Source organism: Phoca vitulina, unplaced genomic scaffold (genome assembly GCF_004348235.1).
Source record: "Phoca vitulina isolate PV1807 unplaced genomic scaffold, GSC_HSeal_1.0 scaffold7, whole genome shotgun sequence".
Lineage (NCBI taxonomy): Eukaryota > Metazoa > Chordata > Mammalia > Carnivora > Phocidae > Phoca > Phoca vitulina.
Window position 1 is genome coordinate 36,913,391 of NW_022589710.1, and position 27,409 is coordinate 36,940,799.

The 27,409-nt window shown below is 49.5% G+C and overlaps 1 protein-coding gene across 1 annotated transcript in view; it reads left to right on the top strand.

Annotated features, from left to right (window-relative positions):
• The window catches only part of FNTB (farnesyltransferase, CAAX box, beta), a 61,980-nt gene extending 44,994 nt beyond the window's left edge, over positions 1 to 16,986 (top strand). The window contains exons 8-12 of the mRNA XM_032405306.1: positions 1,448 to 1,577; positions 4,211 to 4,343; positions 9,785 to 9,896; positions 10,700 to 10,814; positions 15,610 to 16,986. Of these exons, the coding sequence (XP_032261197.1) occupies positions 1,448 to 1,577; positions 4,211 to 4,343; positions 9,785 to 9,896; positions 10,700 to 10,814; positions 15,610 to 15,741 (622 nt within the window). The 3' untranslated portion in view covers positions 15,742 to 16,986. The remainder of the gene's footprint in view (positions 1 to 1,447; positions 1,578 to 4,210; positions 4,344 to 9,784; positions 9,897 to 10,699; positions 10,815 to 15,609) is intronic.
• The last annotated feature ends 10,423 nt before the right edge of the window (positions 16,987 to 27,409 follow it).

Sequence of the window (27,409 nt, forward strand, 5' to 3'; positions counted from 1 at the left end):
AGGAGTCTGTGCAGGGAACAGTAGCCCGTTTTTGACTTGGCACTCTACACTGTGATGTCCCTGGGCCCGGGGACTGCTCTGAAAAAGGCCTGTGAATTCCCAAGATGCCAGGCCTCTAGGGAGAGGTGCCTGGAAGACGGGCAGGATTACTGCTTCTTTTCACTTCCGTCCGGAAGTTCTGCCAAGTTTTGGAGTAAGCGCTCCTCCCCCGTGCACCTGCTCTCCAGCTGGGACTGGGATGCGGACACACCTGCAGAGTACGAGCCCGTGTTCATACATGGAGGTCACGGGAAGTAAAGGCCTGCACTGTTACAGGAAACTAGACTAAGAAAATTTCTTTATTTCACAGATAAAACATTTATTATAGGCAAGCAAAAAGAAGAACATTCAAACTGCTTGGAATCTACCATCAACCACTCTGTTGGTGTATATCTTTCTAGAATTCCAGAAAAATTATACAGTACATTATCACTTTGTAACTTTTTGCATGTGATATATTTGGAACATCTTTAAATATACTTCATAGCATCGTTTTAAATGAGTGGTTTTCTATTGTACAATATGCCATAATTTATATAACCGGTCCCTTACTGTTGAGCTCCAGAGTTGTTTCTAATATTTCACTGTTATAAATGGGAATGGTAAACATTCTTATAATCTGCTATTTGAATACATTTTTGCTTATTTTGTAGGATTAATTCCTAGAAATGACCCTCTATGGCCGGTCCAAAGATTAGGCATGTTTTTATGACTAGAGAAACACTATTAATATATAGTGTAACCCCAAATAATAACAATTATGATAATAATAAATTAATAACTTGAATAATAGGAAGTTATCATTTTAAAAATAAGTTTATTTTGGGATGCCTGGGTGGCTCAGTCGGTTAAGTGTCTGCCTTCGGCTCCGGTCCTGATCCCAGGGTCCTGGGATTGAGTTCCGCATCAGTCTCCTTGCTCAGCGAGGAGTCTGCTTCTCCCTCTGACTGCCACTTCCCCTGCTCATATGCTCTCTCTATCTCTGACAAATAAAATAAAAAAGTTTATTTTGATAGTAATAAAGGTATTTATGTTCATTATAGAAACTTGCTGAAAATACAGAAAAGAGGAAAAATACCAGCAATAGATACAGCATTTAAATACCAGTTGTCATACTATGTATGATTTTATAACTTTTTCCCTAAAAGTAAAGATTTGAGATTCTATGTTACATAACTAGAGTATTTCTGAGTCCCCCCCCCCCCGCCTTTTTGGAGGGACAGGCATTTGCAAAAGTTAATTAGCTGGCATCTTTCCATTCCTAGCTGTGACGGTTCATGTGGTGACCTGAGCAAACTCGTGCTTTGCCGTCCAGGGCGGTTCCGCACTTGCGCCCCCCCCCCCCCACTCCTGCCGGCCGCTCGTTGGTTGACACCGACCACTCAGCCTGCTCTTCTTGATCTCCTAGGTGTCAGAATTGGGAAGGTGGAATTGGTGGGGTGCCGGGGATGGAAGCCCACGGCGGCTATACTTTCTGTGGCCTGGCCGCACTGGTCATCCTCAAGAAGGAACGTTCCTTGAACTTGAAGAGCTTATTGGTAAGTGTCTGTTGACCCCTCTTTCTCTTGGGCCCCAGCCCCGGCGATGTGACTGCTCAGCCTCACAGGCTTGGGGACTGTTCGGCTGTGGGAAGGGCCTAGAGTTCCTGCCCTGAGCCCACGAACTAAATGACCTGTAATGAAGCTTTTCATCGCAGTTGTTGGGGCACTTAGCACTGTTCCAGGAAAGCGGGAGGGGTGAACGTCTGCTCTTGGTCTTGGCTCCTTTCTTCCTGCCTTTCCATCTTCCCGCTCTAACCTTTCTGTGGTATGTTAGGCCAACTCCATAGTTGTCTTGAGTCCCTCACACATCTGGCATGAGCCAGAGTACTTTCCTCATACTTCAAGACTGTAGCTTCAGTCTCTTAAATTTGTGTGTCTTAGAACGAATCTCCTAAGAGAAAACGTCATGAGAAGGGCTCTCAGGCCTTTTGAAGCCGAGCTTTTATTACTGACTGCAATATGTGAACATGTAGTAACTACATTTAAATGAGCTGGGCAGAGCAGCGTGGCTGCATTGAGCAGGTAGCCCTGGCATGTGCGTCTGGACTCTGGGCTCCTGACAAATACTGAGAGGAATTCAGGAAGCAGTCAGCTTCAGGGAGTCACTAGACTGCACTGAAATTATCAGAGGCCTAGTGTACAAACATACACACACCCAGTGCCACCATCTTCTGGGAAGCATTTACTCCCAACCATGACCTCAAAGCAAACCAGCTGCAACTGACATTCATCTCCTCTCCCTAAGTTCAGATGTCAGCCTCTCATCATAGGAACTGTCGTGAGACCCATCATGAGCTTGCAGGAAAGTTTCTGGTATACTCTGTACATACACGGCCAGCAGTATTTTGTCCTCGTCTCTAGGAAGCCTCCCATAGTATACTTTCCTTGAAGGTTCATGCTGAAATAGCCAACTTTGTGCACTGGACTTAGAGTTTGTTAGACATTTAAAAGTCTGATCACCAATAAGGCATGAAATATGAAAGTCCCATTTCCCAGGTAGAAATAGGAATATAATTAGCAGAAGCCTCAGTTACAATGGCAGTATTCTAGATTGGAGCCCTGTCTCTACCACGTCCTAACCATGTGACCTTAGGAAATTTGTCTGTTTTAGCTTCAATTTTTTTCTCCTCTATAAGGCAGAGATAACAGTTTTTTGAAGCTTAAAGGAGAGGTTAGCAGTCCGGACTCTGAGGGTTAAAGGAGAAAAAAATCTATAAACCAGCCTGGCATATAGTAGGTACTCACTAAATGCCAGTGTCCTTCTCACCCAAACCACTCTCTCCCCTCCGTTTACCTGGGAGACCTAGGACCCATGCCTGAAGGATTTTATGAGTTCATATAGCCAAGGGAAACAGAATAAACCCATGGGCTTAGGCATTGGAAAAAATTATTTAGTCTGACTTAAAAACCATTAGTCTGGGGGAAAAAAAAACCAACCCTTAGTCTGTAGGGTAAGTAAAAATGACGAATGGTCTCCTCACTGTAGTACCTGTTTTCTCTTTCCTTGAGTGATGCTTCACCTACTTTCATTAAATGGCGTCATCCCTAAAGCACTGGCTCATTGAAACCTCACCGGGGACGTATTAGTGCCTGCACCTGCAGTCTAGTTTTTATGTCTTTCTTCTGAGAATTTGGGACTTGACTCTTATGGGTGAGTGTTGCCTTGAACAGGGATATAATCTAAACTCCACAACTGCTAACTAAAAGCAGGCTGGACGCCCCCCCCCCCCCCCCACTCCAAAAAGGGTCCTTGGTGGCTCCTTTCAGGAACTCAGTCTAGCAAGAACCTAGGGACGAGGAGATGCCCTATTCCGCACCGTTCAGTTCTGAAAGTCCGTGGCTGGTGGCTGGAACTGCCTGGGAGGGAAATGGAGATGTTATTATCTGCTCAGCCAGTTGGTTCTGCTCATTCCTGGAGGCCAAACCCACGGCTATCTTGATCTTGGTAGCAGCACATGTTTAGGAGACTTGGAGATAAGCGGGAAGGGCAGCATCATGGGTGACTGCTAAGTGACATCAGGAGCCATTTTCCAGGGTCAGAGTGAAAGATTTTCTTCTGTTAGGCAGCCAGGTTCCCCTGGAGAAGCAGAGGGTCTAGACCGGACAGAGCCGTCATTGGTGGTTAGGATAACGGCTTCTGCTTCCAGTCCTGCAAGTGACTTGCTAAGAAACCTTGGATGGATTTCTTCAGGTGCCAAGTCAAAGTCAGGAACGGTTTGAGATCATCTGACGAGACGTAGCACAAAATTCCACTTACCTGCTTTTAATAAACTTCCCTGAGCAGGGAAAGTGGTTAGAAACGAGCCCCTGGTGGTCTTGCCTTACATTTCCTAGTTAAGCCTTGTTTACGGGGAGACACTTGCAGGTCTCCTTGCAGGCCAGCCCGGCCTCTTCATCCTGTCAGCACCAGAACCCATCTGGAACCTGGGAAGAGGTGGTCCGTTGTCTGTTAGGCACGGAGCCGAGATGCGTACCGGTTGCCCTGAAGGGGTCCAGCTGAAGTGCTCCACACTGCGTCTGCGGCAGTGAGGGGCAGGAAGAACAGCCCACGCACTGGGACTGCCAGTGACAAGAAGCCAGGGGATGGGACCTTCGCCTACAACTGCCTCTCCCTTGTCTGTCATTCTCAGCAATGGGTGACCAGCCGGCAGATGCGCTTCGAAGGTGGCTTTCAGGGCCGCTGCAACAAGCTGGTGGACGGCTGCTACTCCTTCTGGCAGGCGGGGCTCCTGCCCTTGCTGCACCGCGCACTGCATGCTCAAGGTGAGCCCGGGGGGGTGGGGGAGAGGGGCTGGCGGGGGCCTGGCGATGTCCTGCAGCTGCTCACCAAGTCAGGAAGCCAGAGTGCTTTTTTAGGGGGGCGGAAATGAGCTCTGTCTGTCCTGGATTTCGAGTGCCCGGTGTGGAACCTCCTGCCTTGGGCATGCATGTGCAGACCAGGATTTAACTCCAGTGTTTCAGTTGCGTTACGGGTGCTGCTTCAAGGCCGGCAGGGGGTGGGTGTGTGTCCTGGGCCCCGGGGTGACTGTCACCTCAGCTGGGTGTGAAGCCAGTTTCCAGTGCAGAGTTCTGTACCAGTCATATCAGAACTGAGAACCCACGCTCTGCACGTCACGGTCACAACAGTGACCACACAGGCACTTTCAGAAAGGGGCAGAGAAACAGAACCCGTGCGGAAAAGATCCACCATGTCTGACGGGCTTTGTAGTTGCCGCCATTAGAAATGCCACCATTAGAAATGCCGCCATTAGAAATGTAGTTGCTGCCATTAGAAATGTAGTTGCCGCCATTAGAAATATCTTAAGTTCATTGGAGAGTCCTAAATGCAAGTTTGTTCCCACCTACGCCTGGAGTGGTGAGACCTGTGTTCATTTCTGTGGAGTCTCAAATGGGAATTCCAAACCAAAGCACTTAGAGAGCAAGCAAGACTTCTGGGAGCCTTCCTTTGTTATCTCTTGAAATCTCAGGTTGCCTATGGACTCCCAAATCATCCTTATTTATTTTATGTGAGAGCAGGGTGTCCCTGAGGAAACCAGTGGGAGAGGGGAAGTCATGGCTGCCCCAGTGGGTCCTGATCTGTTCTTGGAGTGAGATCCCTTGGCCCAGAGGGAAGGTTTTCTTTGGACTTAGTAGTTGGGTAATTACTTGCTCAAATGTGGAAGATGAGATTCCTCCCTACTGCCTTGCCATCCCCCCATGCCTTTTTTTCTTCTTTGGCTGTTCTTTCTGAGCCCCTTTTCTTTAGTTTCTTCATTTCATTTGAGTTGTGGCCACTTTGGATACGGACTTGAGGTAAACAGAACCTCTGCCCTATCTTCCCATTCTCCCAGTCGTAGTCTGTCCTGAGATTCCTTGCCTGGGGCTCCAGGGCTTTCGATCTCAGGGCGTTAAGATATATCATTCCCCTGACTCTTGAGCCTGCACTGTCTCTGGCTTGACCACTGTAATAGAGAAGTCAAGAACTCCCCAAGAGTCCAATGTTTCAAAGCAAAAATAGCTTGGGGTTTTAGTGATTTCTTTATCTGGAACTGGTGAGGTGAAGCCCCTGGTAAAACGGTCAGCCTTTCACAAACCTGCCCCTGGGGGGATGCGATGCAGTCCTAGTGCTGTTGCCAGGAGCATCCCGGAGAGAGCTGTTACAGGAGCGGCACCTGCCAGTGTCTTCCTGGGGGGGCTGGGGGGGTGGGACGATGGGGGGCTGACATTTTGTTTATTGTAGCACACGCTCTGGAGGCCTAATCGCATGCAAAGCTTTGCCTGTGGAAAAGGTTGCCAGTGAATCTTGGGCCTTGCAGCTTTTTTCACTGCTTGGGAGAAGCCCTGGGTTGGGCTTGAAGCTCACCCACTTCTCAGCAACAGTGATAAAGGAAAAAGGGAAATGTCTTAAGCAGTGGGCATAATACTGACATTGGGAGTCAAAAGGAGATGATGTGTAGAAAGATACTCATAATATACTATGATCAAAGGTTTCAAAGCAGTATGTATATAATTCCATTTTTTTTAAGAGAGAGAGAGTGCAAGCAGTGGGGGCAGGGCAGAGGGAGAAGGAGAGAGAGAATCTTAAGCAGGTTCCACGCCCAGTGAGGAGCCCGATGGTGCTCGATCTCACGACCCTGAAATGGTTGACCTGAGCCGAAATCAAGAGTCTGATGCTTAGCTGACTGAGCCAGCCAGGTGCCCCTATAATTCCATTTTTAGTGAAGAGTTGACTCCAAAAAATTACTAGAAGGTATCTGGGTTGTGAAATGACAGGTGATATTTGTTTTCTTTCTTTGTTATTTGTATCTTCTGATTTTCTACAATTAATTTGTATTTCTTGCATAAAGAAAAACAAATGTTATTTTACAAAAGAAGAGAAATTCTATAAACAAAACAAGTAGCAAGGTGGGAAAAATTATTTGCGACAAATGACAAAGGGCTAATTTCTTTAATTTGAGAGACTCCTACAAATCACTAAGAAATAGCTGAACAACCCCCCTGAAACCCAGGCAGAGGATCTGAACAGGGAGATACCAGACAGGCAGGGAAAGAACTGCTGGTGGTGTTACTTCTGCTACCACTGCCCCTCCCCCCGGGCACTCAGCCTCAGCCTGGGACTCAGCGGAGTCCTTCACTCGTATTTTCTCATTTGAGCCTCAGAACAATGTCATGAAACAGGTACTCTTGTCACCCCTGTTTTACAGATGAGGAAACGAAGGACAGCGAGGCTCAGTGACCTGCTCTATGATACCCGATCGCCACCTATGCCGGTGTAACCGCCGCAGATGGCATAAATGGAACAAAAAGATGATAGTGAAAGACATGCAAATAAAATCAGTGGGACACTGGTCATTTTTACTGTCAGATTGCCAGAATTGAGGAAACGTGGTGCCCAACGTTGGGAAGAGTGTGGGAAAACAGGCACTCTTGTACTGTCAGTGTGGGTGTAAACAGCTGTATTGGTTTTCGGAGGGTAGTTTGGAGACTTGTTTAAATTACTTAAACCAGGCTAGTGCACGGTCAGGAATTTACCTGCAGAGATATTAGCAAAGGATGTGTATTGAGGTGGAGTTTAATGGCGAACAACCGAACTGCTCATGGAAAGGTTAATACAGGTTAAGCGGTTAAGCGTCTGCCTTTGGCTCAGGTCATGATCTCAGGTCCTGGGATTGAGCCCCGCATCAGGCTCCCCGCTCAGCTGGGGAGTGTGCTTCTCCCTCTCCCTCTGCCCCTCCTCGCCGCTCATGCTCTCTCTCTCAAATAAACAAAATCTTAAAAAAAAAAAAAAAAGTTAATAGTTAAATATATTACGATTTCTCCATACCATGGTTACATGCAATGGGCTACTATGGAAAACTCTCCGGAACCCAACATAAAGTATAGAAAGTGTGGTCTGTGTGCACACAGGCTGAGAGCCCCACAGCTTTTCCTGGAAGCGAGCAAAACCCCTTTAACAATGGGCACCTTTGGCAGAAGGATGGGAGTTGAAGGGAGGGAGACTTATGTATTGAATTTTTTTTTCCTTCTGGACCATACTCTGCTTTTTTCTTAACCATGTGCATTCCTACTTTTATCTCAGTAAGCGACCCAATACACTTTTTTAAAGGCGATGATCCTATTGCTAGTTAAAGAGATAAGAAGGGGCCGACCCCTGGCGGCGCGCACACCCAGTCGGACCTCACCGGCCACCTCCACACAGGTCGCTGGTGTGTGGGTGTAGAACGCAGTGGTTGAAGAGAAGAACAAATTATTAAGATTTTTAAACTATAAAATGCTGACTAAATGAGAGAGTTCTTTGGTTTCCGTGGAGCTGTAGGAAAGCAGCAGGCCTGTGAGCGTGTGTTTGGATTGGCGGTTACCAGAGGCCCGAATGTGCTCGGAGGCATACTTGCAGGCCTGTTTTTGTCCACTGAAGTTGAGCTGCATGTCGCTGTACCTGTCCGTTACTGTTTGGGAACACTTTTCTAAGGGAATCTTTGCGATGCAAAATGACATGATGATGGGGATTCGTAAGGTGAGGGAGAAGCATGAAGGATTTAGAAGGCTGATCCCAGGGCCGTCAGCAGCACCCTGTAATGCCGTCTACCTTCCTCCGTGATGATGTGTGGTGCTGCGCGAATTCCAAGATCCCTGGAAGCTCCTTGTCGGGTTTGTGAACTTTGAGCTTGCAGACTTCAGTAACACAGCACGTCATTGACCCACTCTGTAATCTATCTAATAGTAAACATAGCAGGTTCTTTTCAGATTCCGATTTTAGTGATAGGTGAGCACTTACCTTAAAATAATAGTCTTTTATTTCTTTTAAGATATAGAATAAAGGTATATTTTGTACAGATGTTTAATGCAGTTTAAGACATTTGCTTTTTTTTTTTTTAAATAACAGCTTCCTTGAGATATAATTCACATAACCATACAATTCACTTATTTAAAATATACAATTCAGTGGTTTTTAGTGTCGTCACAGATTTGTGCAACCATGACCATAATCAATTTTAGAATTTTCATCACCTCCCCAAAGTCCCTGTACCTATTAAATAGGCTTCTTTAAAAAAGAAATCACAAAGGATTGATTGATTACAGCAGAGAAAAATGTATGCCTGTAGTGTTAAATGGAAAACACAAAATACAAAATGATAATAACTATATAGAAAAATGCATAGAAACAAAAAAAGACCGGAAAAAGAAAAATTAGCTTTTAATTGCTATTTACAGATTGTTTGCTATCTTTGTAGTAGCCCAGGGATCAAAGTATAAAATTAACCAAGGACTGAATGCATGTGTGTAGTTTTTAAAAACCAATTCCCATTTAAGTGCTTCTGCAAACATCCATCTGTTGGCAGTCTGTCTCTCCTCCCCACTTGATAACTATACAGCACACGGAATTCTCTGACCGTACGGATTCAGCTTCGGAGTGTAGAAGCCCAGTTGCTTGTCCCTACTTTAGTATTATTACCAGAATTGCCAGTTTCTGCTGCTACCATATTAGATGATGCAAGAATCCTGGCAGTTACTAGTAATGCTTCTTAGGAAAAGTTTTTGAGCCAAGAGAAAAGTTGGAGGACGCTCTTTGGAGATAGATTAAGTTCAGGCTTAGAAAAGAGAAGGAACAGACATCACCCCTGTTGAGAGTTCCCTTAGCCAACTGGAGTCAGACGTGCTAGAGGAAGTGTCTTAAGAAGCCCAGAGCAGTATAGGGCGCCTGGCTGGCGCAGTTGGTTAAGTGTCCGACTCTTGGTTTTGGCTCAGGTCGTGATCTCAGGGTTGTGGGATTGAGCCCCGTGTCGGGCTCCAAGCTCAGCACGGAGTCTGCTTGGGACTTTTCCCTCTCCCTCTGCCCCTCTCCCGCCCCCACATAAAGAAAATCTTAAAAGAAAAAAAAAAAGAAAGAAGAGGAGGAGGGACTTGTGGACTGATCAGGGGTAGTCACAGGGTCGATCTGGAAGGCGGAGCTAGCCAGCTTGCTCACACCTTCAGGGATGTGGTTTCGGATGGGCACCCACTCAGCACCGCTGCTCTGACTCGAGTCGAAGGTCAGGAGAGGGACATATCATGGGACTCGCGTGAAGGTGTTAAGTGTCCTGAGAATGTAATTTTCAAGATTAGTCCAGGAAGAATAGAGGGAACCTTAACTGTCCCCAGTGGGTAATAAAGTACAAAGACGTAACTGATACCGTGTTGGCTGTTGCCCTGGCGTGGGCCCGCCCTGACCCTCTGCCTTCCTGCAGGCGACCCTGCTCTCAGCATGAGCCACTGGATGTTTCATCAGCAGGCCCTGCAGGAGTACATCCTTATGTGCTGCCAGTGCCCCGCCGGGGGGCTTCTGGACAAACCTGGCAAGTGAGTGCCTTCTCTCGGGGGAGGGAGGGGCAGGGAAGGGAGAGAGGGTGTGCCGCTCAGGCCTCCCAGAGCTCTGCAGAGGTGTGTGCGGGTGGGGGGGGGTCCCTTTCCATCCAGCTGCTTAGTACTAGGGTGAAGCACCCCGTGGGGGCACCCCTTCAGTACCATCCTGGCACCCCTGAGCTTACATGCACTCCCCTCTCCAGGTAGGTGTACAGATTGCCGGGCTGTAGCTTTTCTTTTCTCCTTTTTTTTTCTTTTTTTAAATTAAACTGATCTAAATAGAATAGGATACAGGATTTTAAAACCCTTGAGTATCGTAAACAGAAATTATAATCACAGCTATTACCACGTAGATCAAATATTTTTAGGCGCCACAGTCAAAGCAAAGGGACATCAGATAAATCCTGTGCCCCTCGCTATTGGTCATGCGCACACCCTGCCCCTGTCGACATCCAGGGGAGGGCCCAGCTCAAGGCTGGTCCCCAGCAGTTGATCAGGAAGAATTTGACCCGTTTTCTAAGCATTTTGGTAGTCTTTTGGAGAAGTATATTAATTTAGCACCAGCACCACCCTGGAAAGCCCTTTCCAGAAGACAGCTGGAGGGCCCCTGGAGGGGCCGACTCCGCAATGCCAGTTCCCGCTGTGGGGCAGGACGGAAGGACGGGGCTTTGAGAAATGCCGCCGGGTGGCAGTGGGATGTGGGGGTGCATCCTGGGCCCGGATCTCTTGTTGGAGGCTGCACCTGCGGGGCTTTGTGGGGAGCGGAGGAGCCCCTGCTCAGAGCCACCTTGTCCGCGCAGGTCTCGGGACTTCTACCACACCTGCTACTGCCTGAGTGGCCTGTCCATAGCCCAGCACTTCGGCAGTGGGGCCATGGTGCACGATGTGGTCCTGGGTGTGCCGGAAAATGCTCTGGTAAGACGGGATGGGGGGCTTGACACCCCTTCTCCACAGGGTCCCCAGGACCGTCCACGCATCCCCTCTGCAGCCTTCCGGGAGGAGCTGGTGACTGACGAGGGAACCGCCTCAAGGCAAACTCAGGCTTCCAGGTGGGGGGATCCATCTGTGACGGAAGTTCTGTGCCTTTACCCCCCGCCTCAGGACCCAGACCTCTTGCCATTAGTTCATCCGAGGCAGCGTACTCAGAGGCAGTACGTTTCTGGAACCCCCGCATGTCTGTGGGAGCCCTCGGCTGGCGTAGCGGCTCTCCAGAGGAGCTTCTGTAAGTGAGGTCCCCCCCAAAATGCGCCGCCACGGCGCCCTGTGTGTGCCCCCCCAGCACTCAGCGCAGTTTGGAAATGTGTGTGTTTAACTTGTTTTTGGCTGCTGCCCCCCAAAACTGGCAGCCACGCGAGGGCAGCGTGTTCGGCCCGCCTCCAGCCCTAGAGCAGCCCGGCCGCAGGAAACACCCCTGAGCCCAGACGTGAGCCTGGGACACGAGTCCATCCGGCACTGTCCGCAGTCAACAGATAATGGGGCCCGCGCAGACTGCCACGACATAGTTCCAATAGAAGGAACACAGATGGCCAGTAGATGGATGAAAACATGCTCAGCCTCACTGATAGGGAAAATGGAAGGAACCACCACTCAGCTTTTTCAAGTCATAACATTTTTCCATATTTGCCTCCCACGCAACCCTTCTCCCTTTGTCTCGCTCCCCCGTCCCCAGCATCACCTTGTCCTAAGTCTGACACTCGCCATGGCTGCAGGTGTCTTTGTGCTGTCACTGTGTGTGTGTCCGTCAACAACACAGGGCAGGCTTTCGTGCCTGTTAGAGCACGATCCGCCACACCGCATACCGTGCATTGCTTTTCTTGCTGACCGTGTACTTCTGACGTTTATCTGCGTTCACGTGTTGCTCTGGTTTATCCATTTTAACAACTATACGGCATTCCCATGTGTAAGTGTACCCCAGTTTCTCGGTTAACATCGACGTGGTTTTGGTTCGTGCTGTTGCAGACAGACTTGCAGTGTCCTTTGTGTTAGTTTGTCTAGGAGAGACTCACTGGGTTAAAGAGAAACACACACTTGATCTTCACTAGGCAGCGCCTACCCGTCCCCCCCGGGGTTGTGTTATTTGACACTCACACAGTACTCAGGGTGCTGCTCCGTAGTGCGACCTTTCCTTTCTGCCATTCGATACATGGGAAGTGGTACCTCAGTTTTATTTTTGCATTTCCCTGATGACTAGTAAGCTTGAGCATCTTTTCAGAAGCTCATTGACCATTTGTGTTACGGCTTCCGTGAATTGGCTGCCATCTGCTTTCTTTCTTGCTGATTTGTAATTTTAATTGTTTGCCCTTTTCTTGTACATTTGTTGGAGTTCTCTGTGTGTTCTTGATAGTAATCCTGTGTCGGTGGTGTGTGTGTAGTGAATCTCTTCCAGTTCGTGACTTGTCTTTTCACTTTTCGTGGGTTTTTTGTTGTTGTTGTTGAATAGGAGATTTATATTTTATAGTGAATAATTTTATTGCCTTTTTGGTTTTTGAGGGTGTGGAGGGGTACTTAAGAAATCTTTTCTTACCCTGAGGTCATACATATATTTTCTTCCCAACAGTTTAAAGTTTTGCTCTTCCCATCTGGATTTTTAATTCTCCTGGAATTGATTTTTGTCTGTGGTGAGGGGGGGATATAATTTTATCTTTTTTCCATTTGGATGCCCAGTTCACCAGCACCACCACTAATGGAAGTTTACAACTTTCCTTCTGATGTGTGTCCCATGTATGTCACGTACTCAAGTTTCTATATCTGAGGTGACTCTTCTGTGCCTTTGGTCTGTTCGCCTGTCTGTGCTATGTTTTTTTTTTTTAAAGATTTTATTTATTTATTTGAGAGAGAGAGAGTGAGAGAGAGCATGAGAGGGGAGAGGGTCAGAGGGAGAAGCAGACTCCCCACTCAGTGGGGCGTCCAAGGTGGGACTCGATCCTGGGACTCGATCCTGGGACTCCAGGATCACGACCTGAGCTGAAGGCAGTTGCTTAACCAACTGAGCCACCCAGGCGCCCTGTCTGCGCTATGTTAAGCAAATCTTAAATGCAGGTAGGCAAGTCCCATCCACCTTGTTCTTTTTATTCAAATTTGCCCTGCTAGTCTCTGCTTTTTGCCTTTTCCTGTGGGTTTTAGGATCAGCTTATCAAGTTCCACAAAAAGCTATAATGGAATTTTTATGGGAATTTGCACTGGATTTAAGATTAATGGGAGAGAACTGACTTCTGAGGCTTTCCATTTGTGAACACAATTTTTCAGATTATCTTACACGTCCTTCAGTGGTCTTTTACCATTTTCTCCACAAAAGACTATCACATCTTTTGTTAGACTTGTACCTAGGAAATTTATAGTTTTTGTGTCTGTTGTGATTGGAATATTTTTTCCATTATATTTTGTAACTGGTTGTTACTAATGTACAGAAATGATATTTATATTTTAATTTTGTATCCAGCCACCTTGCTGAACTTGCTTAATAGTTGCAATAGTTTGTAGAATCTCTTGGATTTTCTATTTAGAATGTGATGTTATTTTAAAATGAGGACAGTTTTGCCTTTTTCTTTCTGATTCTTTTTTTTTTTAAAGGTATTTATTTATTTAGAGAGAGTACAAGTGGGGGGAAGGGCAGAAAGGGAGGAAGAGAGAAAATCCTCAAGCAGACCCCGGGGCTCAATCTCATGATCCTGAGATCACAACCTAAGCCGAAACCAAGAGTTGGACACTCAACCAACTGAGCCACTCAGGCACCCCTTTCTTTCTGATTCTTAAGAGTTTTCTTTCTTTTTCCTGCCTTGGGATATTGGCTAAGACCTCCATAGAGTACTGACTGGAGACAGTCATAGGGGGCGCTCCTTATCTTGCTTCTGGTTGTAATGGGAAGGCGTCTATAATTTCACCATCACGTAGGATCCTTACTGTTTGTTTGTTTAAGATTTTATTTATTTATTTATTTGAGAGAGAGAGAGAGAGTGCACAAGCAGAGGGAGGGGCAGAGGGAGAGGGAGGGGCAGAGGGAAAGGGAGAAGCAGGCTTCCCGCTGAGCAGGCAGCCTGATGTGGGGTTCGACCTGAGCTGAAGGCTGACTTTAACCAACTGAGCCACCCAGGTGCCCCAGGGGGGTTTTGATAAATACTTCTGATCTGGTTAATGATGTTACTTGCCCTCTCTTCCTGGTTTGCTAGGTTGTTGTTTTGTTTGTTTCAATCATAATCTAATATTAAATTTTATTGAGTGCTTTTTCTACACCTGATTTTTCTCCTTTAATCAAATATGCTGTTATTTTGTTAATAAATGTTCTGATGTTAACCTTACATTCCCAGGATCAGCCCTTCTTAGTCATAGGACAGTGTGTGTGTGTTTATTTAATACATTGCTGGATTCAGTTTGCTAATATTTTTTGGCTATTTTTATTTAGGATTTTTTGCATGATATTCATAAGAAAAACTGATCTAAAATTTTTGTTTTATTGTATTGCTCTTTCCAGTTTATATTTCAGGATAATATCTTAGCCTCATAAAATTAGATGGGTATTTTCTCTCCCTGCCACGCTCCGCCCCCCCCCCCCCCCCCTTTCTTTTTTTAAGTCTTTGAGAACATTTGTACAGGTTAGAGATTATCTGTTTCTTGTAGGTTTGATAGCACTTGCTTGAGAAGCTGTCTAGGCCTGGTATCCTGGGGTAGGAATGATGGGAGCAGAATAATCAACAGTATTATTGATTTAATTTATTCATGTACATTTTAAAGAACTTGAGTAAATTTTGGGAAAACTTGTATTGCTCTATAGAGTTACTTAGTTTATCTGTACTTTTATATGTTTTGGCATTAAGTCGCTCATAGTATTCTCTCTTAAAAGTTTTAAAACTTAGGGGCACCTGGGTGGCTCAGTCAGTTGAGCATCCGACTCTTGATTTTGGCTCAGGTCATGATCTCAGGGTCATGAGATCGAGCCCCGTGACAGGGTCTGCACTCAAGGTGGAGTCCGCTTGGGATTCTTTCCCTCTCCCTCCCCGTCCCTCCCTGTTCGCTTGTGCTCTCTCTCTAAAATAAATAAATAAAATGTTAAAAAAAAAAAAGTTTTAAAACCTCTCCTGCAATTCTGTCCCTTCTTCATTCTCCCCAAATGGAAGAGTCGTGAATACTGGCCTCCAGTTGTGCTCTTAGACCAAAAGTTTCTTTTGGGTTTCTGTGATGTAGTGGAATAGAAAAGAATTTAAACATGGCCTGATACCTTTACTGCATCATAGGGTTGTGGTCCTTTTTCCTGATTACAAATGTAAATACATGGTGATTGTTTTAATAATTGGAATATATATAAAAGTATAATTAAGAGAATTTAAAACAATCCTATCACTTTGGGTATATGTCCAATTTTTGCCTATAAATCACATCTATAAACACATTTTCAAAAAGTTTGGGATAACGTTGTGCATACCATTTTCCTCACTTAATACCTTATAAGCATTTGCCCATATCATTAAATATGTTGAAAGCATGTTTTTAAGTGGCTACATAATATTCCTTTGTGTCCCATGTACTATTAAATGTTTTTACTAATTCCTTGTCCGTGGACATCAGGGCTTTGTGGGATGGATCTCCCTGGGTGTCTCTGATGAGTCCTTCTTCTTGCTAAATTCTTACAGGTGCATTTAATTTAACGGCTTCAAGGCTGTGCACATTCCCAAGGACCACTGGGGCGATTAACTGGCATCTTCCCTTCTCTTTGCAGCACCCCACTCACCCTGTGTACAATATTGGACCAGATAAGGTGATCCAGGCCACCATGCACTTTCTGCAGAAGCCAGTCCCAGGCTTTGAAGAGCACGAGGATGAGGCACTAGCAGAGACCGCCAGCGCCTAGAAGACAAGGGCCCGTGGCTCTGTGCTCACCCACCTCCCCGGTCGGACCAAGGTGTATACGTTTCGATACCTACTGCACTCTGTGCTGCACAAGCCTTGGCCACTGTGGAGCTGTGGTCCTTTGTCCTTTCTTGTTAAACAAAACAAAACTGATGGCTCTGGGTTTGGAGAACATAGTGGCGTGGTTTTTTTAAAACTTCTTTCCACTTCTGGCAAACCAAAAATCTGTCAGCCCGCGCGGCACCTGCCCCCGGCTCTGGCCCGGCCAGGGTTGCTGGGGAACAGTGCATGCCGGGCAGAGGCAGCCCCTCGCCGCCAGCTCTCTGGCCCGGACAGTCGTATTGAGATGAGTGGTGTCTGTGAGTCACTGCTGCGACCCCCGCTTGCACACCACCGTCAAGTCGCCAGGAAGGTGCCCTCCCACGGGTGGAAATAAGTCTGCTCTGTGCCAAGGGGGAGGGGGGGCTTTGGTCCCATCAAAATGAATTCTCCAGAAAAAATCATGGTGGGACTTCACTAGGAGATGCCCAGGGCTGTCACCTCCCACCGCGGTCATTTGCAAGGGAAAGGAGCTGGGGGAGGGGGAGAAAGGTCTTGGGTTGTGAGCTCCTCCGCCTCCGCACCCGAGAACCGAGCCACACCTCTCCCCAGGGCCTCAGCCACCTGTGTGGTGACTTTGACCCAGGAAGCCAGTTACGAGTGGAAAATGAACCTCCAGTTCAGTTCTGCGCCCGAGGAAGCAGCCCCGTGCCCACCCCTCCCCGACCCCATCATGTACCATGACAAACCCCTCTCGTGTCCGCAAGGCAGCACCGGCGGCCCGTGGCCACTCTGCGTGTTTCCACCTCCCGTCGGACTCCCGGCCCCCTCAGAGGCAGTGTTGTCTTCTCTCATCCCAAGTATTAACGCTACTAAGTCTTTCACCTTAATTTGACTCAGGATTTATTCACGTCCTGCCCACTCTAGGCTCACAGAAATAAAATCAAGTGCTAGATGGGCTGGGGGCCGCCCAGAGTGCTCAGCCTGTCGGGGCCTCAGCTGCACGCAGGGAACCCTTTTTGGTCGGTGGGGGCTTGAGTCGGGCCACCTGTCTGCGCGGCTGACCCGGCCTTCACGTACGCAGCCACGGACTGCGGGCCGACCGGAGCGCGGAGGTGCAGCAGAGGCTCTTCTCGAAAACTCTGCCCTTCGCAGCCTCTAATTCCCTATTGCTTTGGCGGATGGGGCTATGTATTACCTCCTTGAAATAAAAAAGAATAACATTTTCTATGATGGCTCTCATTTGTGATTGGTACCGAGAAAATTCCCTCCGGATGTCCAGTGGTTGGCGGTACTGAAGATTGTTCCCGGCTCGCCAGTCTCCTGCGTGCAAGGTTCCGGGCCCTGTGCGTTAGCGGTCACGGGGCTCTGGCTTGGGCCCCACCTTCAGACACCCGCTCCAGCCAAGGCCACAGTGGGCCTACCGGCAGGAGAAGCTGTTTCTCCCCAGCTCCCCAGAGCAATTTGGTTGACTCCCCAGCACTCTGTACACCGTGTCTCATGGTCCGTCTGTGTGTCTGTCTCTTCCATCTGACTCTGAGCAGGGACTGTGCTCCTGAGTCCTAAGGCAAGCATTCAGCAACAGGTGGGGGCGGTCGTCCTGACCAGAGGCAGGGGGCTGTCACCGGAACAGGAACAGGCCAGAATCCTGCAGGCAGCTGGCTTTCGTCGAGGGATGAGAAGAGGGTGTCCTCCTCTTGGAATATAATCCCTGCCCCTGTGCTCCCAGTGTCCTGACAACAAAGCTTGGGCCACAGAGCAGCATGGTCAGATGCATCCCTGCTGTCACTGTAACTAAAGGTCAAGCCCTCGCACACCGGGAGCTTCGCACGGTGGTAGGGCATGGGTTGCGGTAATGGGTGTGGTTAAGAGACAGAAGGGATCGCCCTGGTATGAGCTGGCTTTATTACACCCTGGCCGCAGGGTTTGCGCCGGCCCCAGGGGTAGGTGAAGTGTCTCTCGGTAGAGGAGAGAGGGTCCTTTGCTGGCATGCTTATCTCAGGGCTTTACGCTGGCATAATCATGAGACTCCCTTCCTGCTCCCAGTTGGGTCTGGGGGATTTCCTGATTTTACAGCATTCAAGTGAGTGGTAGAGATGAATTCTCAGATTTATCATGTGGGTCCTTAAGTAGAAGGCACTTATGTAGCATTTAAGGTGGGTTACCCCAAATATTTCCCCATCAATAAATACAAAACTACCACAGATCTCTATATCCACATGGGCCCCGGCTTCCCCCTTGGATCCATTTCAGACCCACCTTGAGCCCCATATAAGTTGGGCTACCTGCAGGAACTCTCCAGTAGCTTCAGCATCCCAACTCCGAGGGAAGGGTCATGGTCTGGGACAGGGAAGTAAATGCTCTTTATGTCTGCGGGCTATCCTAGGCTCTCTGTGGTCAGGACTACTAAAATACAAATGCTGCAGAGACCAAATATTAACAAAGATGTGGGATGTCTCTCATTCTCTGGGCTAAGTTCAGTTCGATGAAAGTTTGCTTTCCTAATGCTGATAATCAGACCTGAGGTAAACAATACAGAGGTCTATCATGGAGCACTACTCACTGTTGCTTCCATTTGGGGACACAGGTATTCAGCTGAGGGGAAGTATTTGCTATTTTATTAGTCTACCATCTACACCAGGGGGAAGCAAATTTTTTCTGTAAAGGGCCAAATACTAAATATTTTAAGCTTTGCAAACCACTACTCAACTTCAGTCTGCCATTGTAGTACAAACAGCCATAGACCAAGTGTGGCTGTGTTCCAATAAAACTTTATGAAAACAGGTGGTGGGCTAGATTTGGCCCAGTGGGCTGTAGTTCGCCTACCCCTGATCTAGACTACATCCCATCCGCATTCATTCAGCATTCTTCCACATCTTTCATGGCTGAGATGCTTTCCATGTAATACTAGTCTCAAATGACAAATGGGCTTGGTAAAGTTTGTATCAAATATTCCAGCCACCCACACGAGCAGTTCAGGGCATTCACTGCCTTTGAACAGGAAGGAGAACTGTGTGATTTAAGACATGGCTACAACTTGCTTCACGCAAAGAGGAAACGTGTTGACTCACAGACAGACATCCAGGAATTAGCTTGGCTGCACGGCTTCGGTAGGTTTCTCCATCTTTCTGTATCAGCTCCAACCTCAGGCTCTCTCCACGTGAGTGTAAAATGTCAGCAGCAATAGCTCCAGACCTTACAGCCTCTCGGTGAAGTCCAGCAGACGAGCAACTGGCACTGTCCGGGTCTTCCTTGCTGGCAAGAGTCACTATGTGTCATTGGCTTTGATGAGGCCAAGGACCTTTCCGAGAAGCAGCCCAGTGGCCAGGAGATGAGAGTGCACCCATTGACCTAAGTCTGGATTACATGCTTCTCCCATGAGTGGGCAATGGGGTTCCATCAGAAACACACAGTCTAAGAATGGGGAAGGAATGAAGCCGCAAATGCAGATTAGGGTTGTAGCCTAAGGGAGGACACGGATGCTAGCGAGACAAATCACCATTGCTCTCTACAACCGTGGATTTTACTGAGATGGAAACCTGTGGTGGACATTGTTGGCATCCATTCCTCCCCTCCCCAACTGTGGCAGCCAATAGGCTTGTGTGGATTTGATCCCCTTCCTTTTTCCAGGTCCAGGCCCTGATTGGCCTAAGCCAATCATCTTAATCCATCCATCTTTGCTTCAGTAATTTGTTCAGGTTTGGCAATAACCCAAGCCGAAGCCAGTCAAATGGCTTGGCCCAGCCCCACCGATGGATGTGGGGCCAAGCACGTGGCCTAAAACAGACCAAAGAGAGAAGCCCTGGACATTATATGATGGAGGAAAAGCACCTCTCTCCCGTGAGGGATGGTGGAATGTGTGGCCTGGGGCTCCTACAACCATTTTCCTACCTAGAAGGAAGCCAGTCTTGGAAGCAGTACACACAGACTCCCCGACTCACTGAGAAACATGGCCAGAACCCTGATCATACCACTCCTGCAGCTTGCCTGGTCTCTGGATTTTTCAGCTATGTGAGCCAACCTGAGTTGGATTTACTATTACTTGCAACCAAAAGCATCCTAATACCTACAAAACCTGATCCCATATTAGCCCCTTGGCTATCAAAGTCCTTACCTGCTGCCTGAAGGACACTGACCCCCCTCTTGCCACATCCACCCAAAGAATAACCGCTAAGAGTGTTCCTTCTGACCTACTGCCTTGTCTCATTTGATCCTTGACTCAGCCTCATGAGGCGGGTGAGGCAGGTGTATTATCTGCGTCTTACAGCTGTAGAAACAGGGCAGAGAGCTTCAGTGAATCATCCATGTTTCCGAGCTCTTGAGTGGTGGAGTCTGAACCTGACCCCAGATCCGCTGCCTCCAAGCCCATGTGTTCCCATGCCTCCAGGTGTCTAAAGGAAGGTGAGATGGGTGGTCTCACGAATGGGGGCAGGAGCTAAACATGCATGGGTTACCTCCAGGGCTGGATGGCTGAGACCGCAAATGCTTGTCCCCATCTTTTACCAGGACAAGGACGGTGACAGCCAACAGCAGGTGCAGGCTCACCTCACCCCTCTAAGCCACCTCCCACTCTGCCAAGTCCTCAGCGTAGAGCGACGCTCCCCGCCCCAAATGGGTGCCACCCCAAGTGCGGAGTGTGACACCGCGTGACTCCCAAGCAAGGTCGTGGTGAGTCAGTCTTTCTGGGAGCAGCTCACGGCCCCGAAAACAGCCCGCCCTCCGCAGCCTGGCCTGGCCTGCCTAGCTGGTTCCTGGACATCCTCTTCACTTCCCGGCAATAACCTCGCCTCTGCTTTCCACCAGCTGGTGCAGGAGGCTCAGAGAACGGGGCCAGGTGCCGGATGCCTCCCTCCCACTTCTTGAGCACATCCAAGAACAACCAGGCAGGCGGTGCCAGCCCAGCTTACTGGAAAACTTTCCCTGCCCCCTGCCCCTCCTGCATAAACACGACTCCTGCAAAATAACAACAATAGGAACACATTTTAAAAAACAACCTTTTTATTTTAGGACAGTTTTGGATTGACTGAAAAATTGCAAGGATCGTAGACAGAGTTCCCATAGGCCCCTTAAGCCAGTTTCCCTAGTGTAAGCATCTTACACTGGGATGGAACCTTTGTCACAACGAATGAACCGATATCGACACATTACTACTAACTAAAGGCCATAGTTCAGTTAAATAACTTAGTTTTTACCTAATGACCCTTTTCTGTTCCAGGATCCCATCCAGGATACCTCATTACATTTAGTCATCAAGTCTCTCCTTAGGCTGCTCTTGGCTGTGACAGTTTCTCTTAGACTTTCCTTGTTTTGAGTGACCTTGACAGTTTTGAGGAGTACCGGTCAGATATTTTGTAGGGTCCGTCAATTGGATTTGTGTGAAAACCATTAGACTGGGGCTGTGGGTTTTGGAAGGCAGGCCCCAGAGGCCAAGCACCCTCTCTTCACATCCTCTCAAGGGGCCGTGTGTCCACATGGCTTATCCCTGGGGCCGTTAACCTTGGTCACCTGGCTGAACAGTGTGTTTGGTTACCCCACTGTGAGATTCCTCTTTCTTCCCCTTTCCAGACGGTCTGTCCCCCTTAGTAGGAAGTCCTTGTGCACGATTCATATGGCGGGAATGGAGAGTTATGTCCCACATCCTTAAAGGTGGGTATCTACATAAATTATTTGGAATTTTTCTGTGGGAGGTTTGTCTTTTCTCCATTTATTTATTCAATCGTGTTTATATCGGTATGGACTCACGAGTATTGATTTTATACTTTGAGTTATGTTCCATACTATGTTGCTCAGATTGTTCTGGCTTTGGCCATTAACTCTTCCAGTTGGTTCCTGTGTCCCTTTGACATCTCCACACTTCCTTACTTAGAAAATAATAATAAAAAAGTAATAATCATGCATTTTGTCATCCCTTTTCTTTCAAGAAGTATGGCATGTTGACAATTGTTGACACTGGAGAATGGGTACATTAGGGTTCAGTACATTACTCTCTCAATCATTGATAACATTCAGTTCTTTCCAGAATAAAAAGTACTGCGTGCCAGTGATCTTGGATGTGAGACTTCATGTTGTCCTCTGCCGTACCTGTGATGGCCTGGGCAGATGGGACAAAGGTGGTGACAGGAGCTGAGGACGTCGGCTCCCAAGTCAGAGAAGGCTAAATGTCACAGCCTTATCGAGGGCAGGGCCAGGGGACCCTGGGACTGCATGGGGCTCTGTCCCCCAGGCAGGCTGACCAGCGCCTGGCAGGAGAGCGGTGAGGGTCCGGCAAGGGGCAACTCTGGAGGGGGATGACAATACCCAGGAGAGCTATGCTGCGCTCCCAGGAGGGCTCATCCAGTCCCCCCCCCTCTCTCGGGAGCAGTGGCTGCCTGGGCTTGGATACCAAGGCAGCCAGTGACTCTGGTGGAATGGGCAGCAGAGGCTCTGGCCCACCTTCCCTTCACCCAAAGCCTCCACTGGGCGCTTGTGGGGAGGGAGGAAGGCGAGCACACCAGAGCTTGGGAAGCGAGGGCCTGGCCCTGTTCCTTGCCCCTCCGCATGCCAAGTCCGTCTGGAGGGCCAGGCTTCAGATCTCCTTCGGCTTCTGGAGTGCAGACGTGCACCTCTGGGCCATGTGCTCGAGTCTGGTCTCTGCCTCCTCCGCGCTTCCTCAGCTGCCCGGAATCTCCCCAGCGCCTGCCATAGCGCTCGGCTCAAGATCCGTGCTGCTCACAGACCTGGGGCCGAACCCTCCTAGAGGCAACCCCAGAACGGGCCGGCAAGCGCACAGAAACGCTCGTGCGCCAGAGGCTGGAGTCGCTTGGCATGTGCACCTGTGTGTGTGGGGGGGGGGGGGGGGGCCCCCCGGGGGGGGCCGGGCCCGGGGGTGCGGGGGTACCCCGTGGTAGGCCAGGCTCTGTGATAGCGAGGAAGCAGCGAGCACGGAGACCAGGCCCTGGCCTCGGGGGAGCTTCCAGCCGGAAATGCCTGCCGAAGCGCTCCCAGCAGCTCTGCGCGGAGTGGCCAGCCCCGGACTCATCTCCTGGGTGGGAAACCTGGCCGAGCTGTTTGAACCAGAGTTCCTCTCCCTGAAGTCTCCCACTGGCCTTGTGGTGGCTGTTTGCTGTGGACGTGACATTCCTTCTCTTGGCTGGCTGGCCTTGCTGTGGCCTTTGGCCCAAAGCCATCGGCCACTGTCCTTTAGCCCCAGACCCGCCCCTGCCACCTGTGAGTCGTCGATGGCACGGGAGATAGGAAACAAGGAAGCTCTCAAGCATGTGCGTGGGAGCCGCACTGTCGGCTCCTCCGGCTGGGGGTGACTGAGGCGGTGGGGGGCGGCTCCGCACGCCCACTGGGTTATTTCTTGGCCCAGACCCTGCGTGGCTCACTGGGCCCTGGCAGGAGCCAGCTTATGGGGTATGTACCCTTCTCAGCTGGCCTGCTATGGTAGCTGTCAGGTTTCTGTTTCTCTTGGCAGGACACTCAGACCCTCCTCACGTTCAGCACTGGAGTGGAAGGTTCTGGCACAGATTTCTTAACATTGGATCCTTGATTTTTCTTCCCCGCTGCCCCCTCTGGCCTTCAATTTACTGGGAAAAATTAACAGAGACTGTGCTGGACAGTTTTGCCCGGAGAAGTCTATCGGTATACAAGGGCCCCACTTCTGCCATGGACATCGGAGGAAAACAATCCTAAATGGGGCCTGCCAGTCAGAACAGGCCTGCCCAGCTGGTTGGGAACTGTCCAGGGCCACCCGTTGGGCTCTCTTCTAGACACGCCCATCCCGCTGGGTGTGTGTGCGTGCACAAGGTACACACATGTCGGTCAGCGTGAGCTAGAGTGTGTGGGCCCTGGGGTCTAGTCCACATGGAGACAACAGGCTAGTCTGTCCCCACCTCACCTCTCCAGGCAGCTCAGCTCCAGGGGCCCCCGAGAGGGAAGGCTGAACAACAAGGACTCAGCCACTATCGGAAGCAAGCCCGGGCAGGAAAGAGCGAGCAGCCACAAGATGGGCTTGCAGGATCCCTGTGCATGGCTCAGCACGGGCCGCCAGGCGATGCAGAAATCCGAAGTAAAACCAGGATGGAGAATAGGGCGAAGGAACCAGTATGGTAATGGGTCATGGCTCCGATCCAGCTAGCAAGGCTGTATTTCGTTTCCATGTCCAGAGTTTTTCAAAAGGTATTAAGATTTGTGGTCTTGCTTGAGTTCCAACAGAAATCAAGGAAAGCCTATTTGCTACCACCCTCTGGTATTCAACATGGATTTACTTCCTTTTAACGATTAAAATGAAATGCACTGAAGGATGGGTTTTATTCCCTCCGTGTTTCAACAAAACTCAAACAGAAATGGTCACACAGCCCAGGGTCCACAACAGCAGACAGACCTAGGGCTGGCTAACATCTGAGTACTTACCAAGTGCCAGGCACAGTTGAAGGGCTCTCGCACTTATACCCGTACGCCTCACCATGGCACTTGGTGCTATCTCTGTCCTCCTGTTCTGCCTCAGGAGACCGGGGCAGTGTCACCCGGAGCCAACCCAGGAGGCACGGGGAGCCGGGGGCCTGAGCATCAGGCACTAGCCCGGGAGCTGCCCGGCTCCTGGCCCTGCCCGGCTCCCGGCCCCGCCCGGACCCTGACGGAGCGACAAGGACACTCACCAGCTGGTGACTGTTCGCCGGGAGAGCCTCCCGGAACTCCAGTGGGGGACTGCCCGATGCCGTCACTCCGGCCCGGCGTGAACCTGCTTATCCAAACTTGTCCAGGAATGGGGTATTTGGCCACTTTGATTTCCATCTCAGGAATTAAGTAGAAGAGGTTTTTTGTTTATCCCCTTCCCGAGGAAAGCCTGGCGCTGTATTAATTAAATTAGTCCATGCCTTAATAACCCCACACAGTGGAGGGCTTTCTGTCTTCGCCCATTCGTGACCTAGTGGGGCTTCCGAAGGGCCCTAGTTCTCCCCGTGGTGTTTCCATTGGATGGCCAATGCAGAGGCCCGCAAACTTTCTCCCTACCCTGCGTTTCCTCCTCAGGCTAGAGAAACTGTTGGGAACAAAGAAAGGCTCTGGTTTCATGTTTCCGGAGGCTGTCCAGGGTGGAGCCTGGCCAACAGGCCCGAGAGACAGCCTTGCTCCGACTGGCCTATAGACCTGCCCGGCCATCAGAGGACAGCCAGTGTGTGGTATAAAGATGGGGGAGGCCCCATGCCATCACCCTTGCTGGGGGCTTCAAAAGCAGGCGTTAGGCAGCCCTCAAGAGTGTGAGAGCGCCACTGGGAAAAGGGAAAACGCCAGCAAGGCAGTCCTATCAAGCGGACGGCTTCCCAAGCCCCTCTCTTCCCCACCCCCCCCCGCCTTTCTCCCAAGTGCAGCCTTAGAGGGCCTGACCTTACGCCCACTTTGCTAATTCGGCTCAGCTGCGCCTCACACTTCCTCCAACAGCTTCTTTCTGTTCTCTGCATTATTTTCCTTTTGGGAGTCAAACTTAAGTGCGTAAGAACCATGTGGGAGAGCCCGTTGAACAGACGGGCTCTGGCTGTCGGGCCACAGTATGCTTTAGGTCAGAGACGCAGGAGCCCAGAAAGGCTTTGAACAAGCACCCCTGGGCGTGGCTCAAGGACCCCACCCTGAGTACCAGCACCATGGGCACGACACCAGCGTCCGAAGTTCAGAGGCTCCGAAGAACAGCGGGAGGAGGGAACAGCAGCGCCTCGCTCGGGCTGACAGCAGGCCTAAGGAACCCACAGGTGCCTCTTCGGTTTTAAAGAGCGTGTCAGTCCAGTCCTGGGGTCCCCTTGCTGTCTCTTTATTCACCTTGCCTTGGAAGGGGTGGGAAGCGTCTGTGGGACCCCCGGATGTCCGCCCTCACATACTGCAGGGAAGGCTGGTTGCAGGAGCGGGGTTTTTCCACCTTCTGGTCAGCCCTGGTCACGTGCTTTGTGTAGCTAATGAGCTGGCACCGGGGTGCTCACTAGGGCCTGAGGTCGAGCACGTTATAAGCATGATTTCATTTAACCCTCACGGCCACCTGATGAGGCTAGGACTATGATTATCCTCGTTTTATGGATGAGGACACAGGCTGGGAGAAGCAGCTCCGAGATGAGCAGCCACTGAGAGCCAGGATTTTGAACTCAGGCAGTCTGATTTCAGGAACCCAAGCATAGAACGCTCTATTTCTAGAAACAGAATTCTGCTTTCTTCAGTCCCAGGTCAGGGCTCCATCTCCGCTCATCTACTTAGTCTTGTTTCTCAAACCTTTCCCAGCTAAGATGATAGCTCGGTGAGCTAATTCTTTGCTGAACTTGTAGCTACTCTACATATGGGGTCCGCATAGCAAGAATTTTAAAAAACCGGGCCATTTAAAATACCCTTGTACTTGGGACAATCGTAAAGGTAGGAAAATACCAAGCTTACCATTGCGAAAGAGAAACAGGTGGCTTTCTCCAGGACGCTCGGTGCCGCAGTGACCAGGCACATCACCAGGTTCCCCAGCTCTTTGCCGCCTGCCACAGCGCAGCGACTCGCTGGCCGAGCAACCCAGGGTCAGCGTTCGGTGTCCCGGGAGATGCGTACCTTGGCTTCCTAGACAGACCGGAAGGAACCGAGCCGGGACTCTCATTTGTCCCCTGCAGCGAGCACAACCTCCAGCTTGGGTCTCCTACCTTGTTTTCCTTTCTGGGAAGCTGCTTTCTTCCATCACAGCATGTAGTCAGGTGGTTCACATCTTCCCAGGAAATAGTAGCCTCCCATCCGGGCCCTTTTCTTCCAACTGGTTTGTTGAAATTTTGAGGAGCCGAAAACTCAAGCCCTTGTCCAGCCGATATCCTGGAGCCAGGGCTGGCTCTCGGGGCCATCGCCTACGGCTCAACTGCCCTTCTCCCCGCTCCCCACCTCCCACGTACCCAGCTGCACACTCCTTCCACCTCAAAAACACAGCTTCACCTGCAGCTTGCTCCTGAGGCCCACCCCTTCCCTTCCGAGCCAATTGTGTAGGAGATTTATAATTAAGGCCAGATATACAGAGATATAATAAACGGCAACAAAAAAGAGGAAAGCATGAGACCTTTGAGGGCTTATTAAATCACCTAACTTCATTCTCATTTTCTTATTCTTGTCTCTATTCCTGTCTTGGAAAGGAGTGCCTTTAATAAATAGGATGCTGTTCTCCCAGCATCCTTGTTTTCCTAACTGCAATCATGGTTTTGGGGGTTTGGTTTGATCATGTTCCAAACTGCCTGTTGTAGAAACACGGCCTACCTATCAACTCCCATTAACCAAAGAGATGCTCTGAACTCGACATCTGGTTGACAGGAGCCCGAGCACTACCATTCTGAAGAGAGGGACAAATCAAAGAACTGATTTAACTTCACTCCCTCCCTTGGTCTAGGAATAGCAATGTTTCCTGTCAGCCAGACAGGAAAACCAAAGCTGAGCTGCGCTCTGGCCATAAATTCTCTTCCTTTCAAGGTGAAACAAGTTCAGGCCAGTGTTGGTCCCTAGGCCGAGTGGAGCTAACGTGATGCTGTGAACGAGCCTCCTGTATTTCCAGCCCTGGGCAGCTCTGCTGCCTCCTCTTACTGTGGTGGAATTCTCTAGAAACACAAAGGAGCTAGAGACTACCAGTCACCCCTGAACTGGGCATTCATTACCAA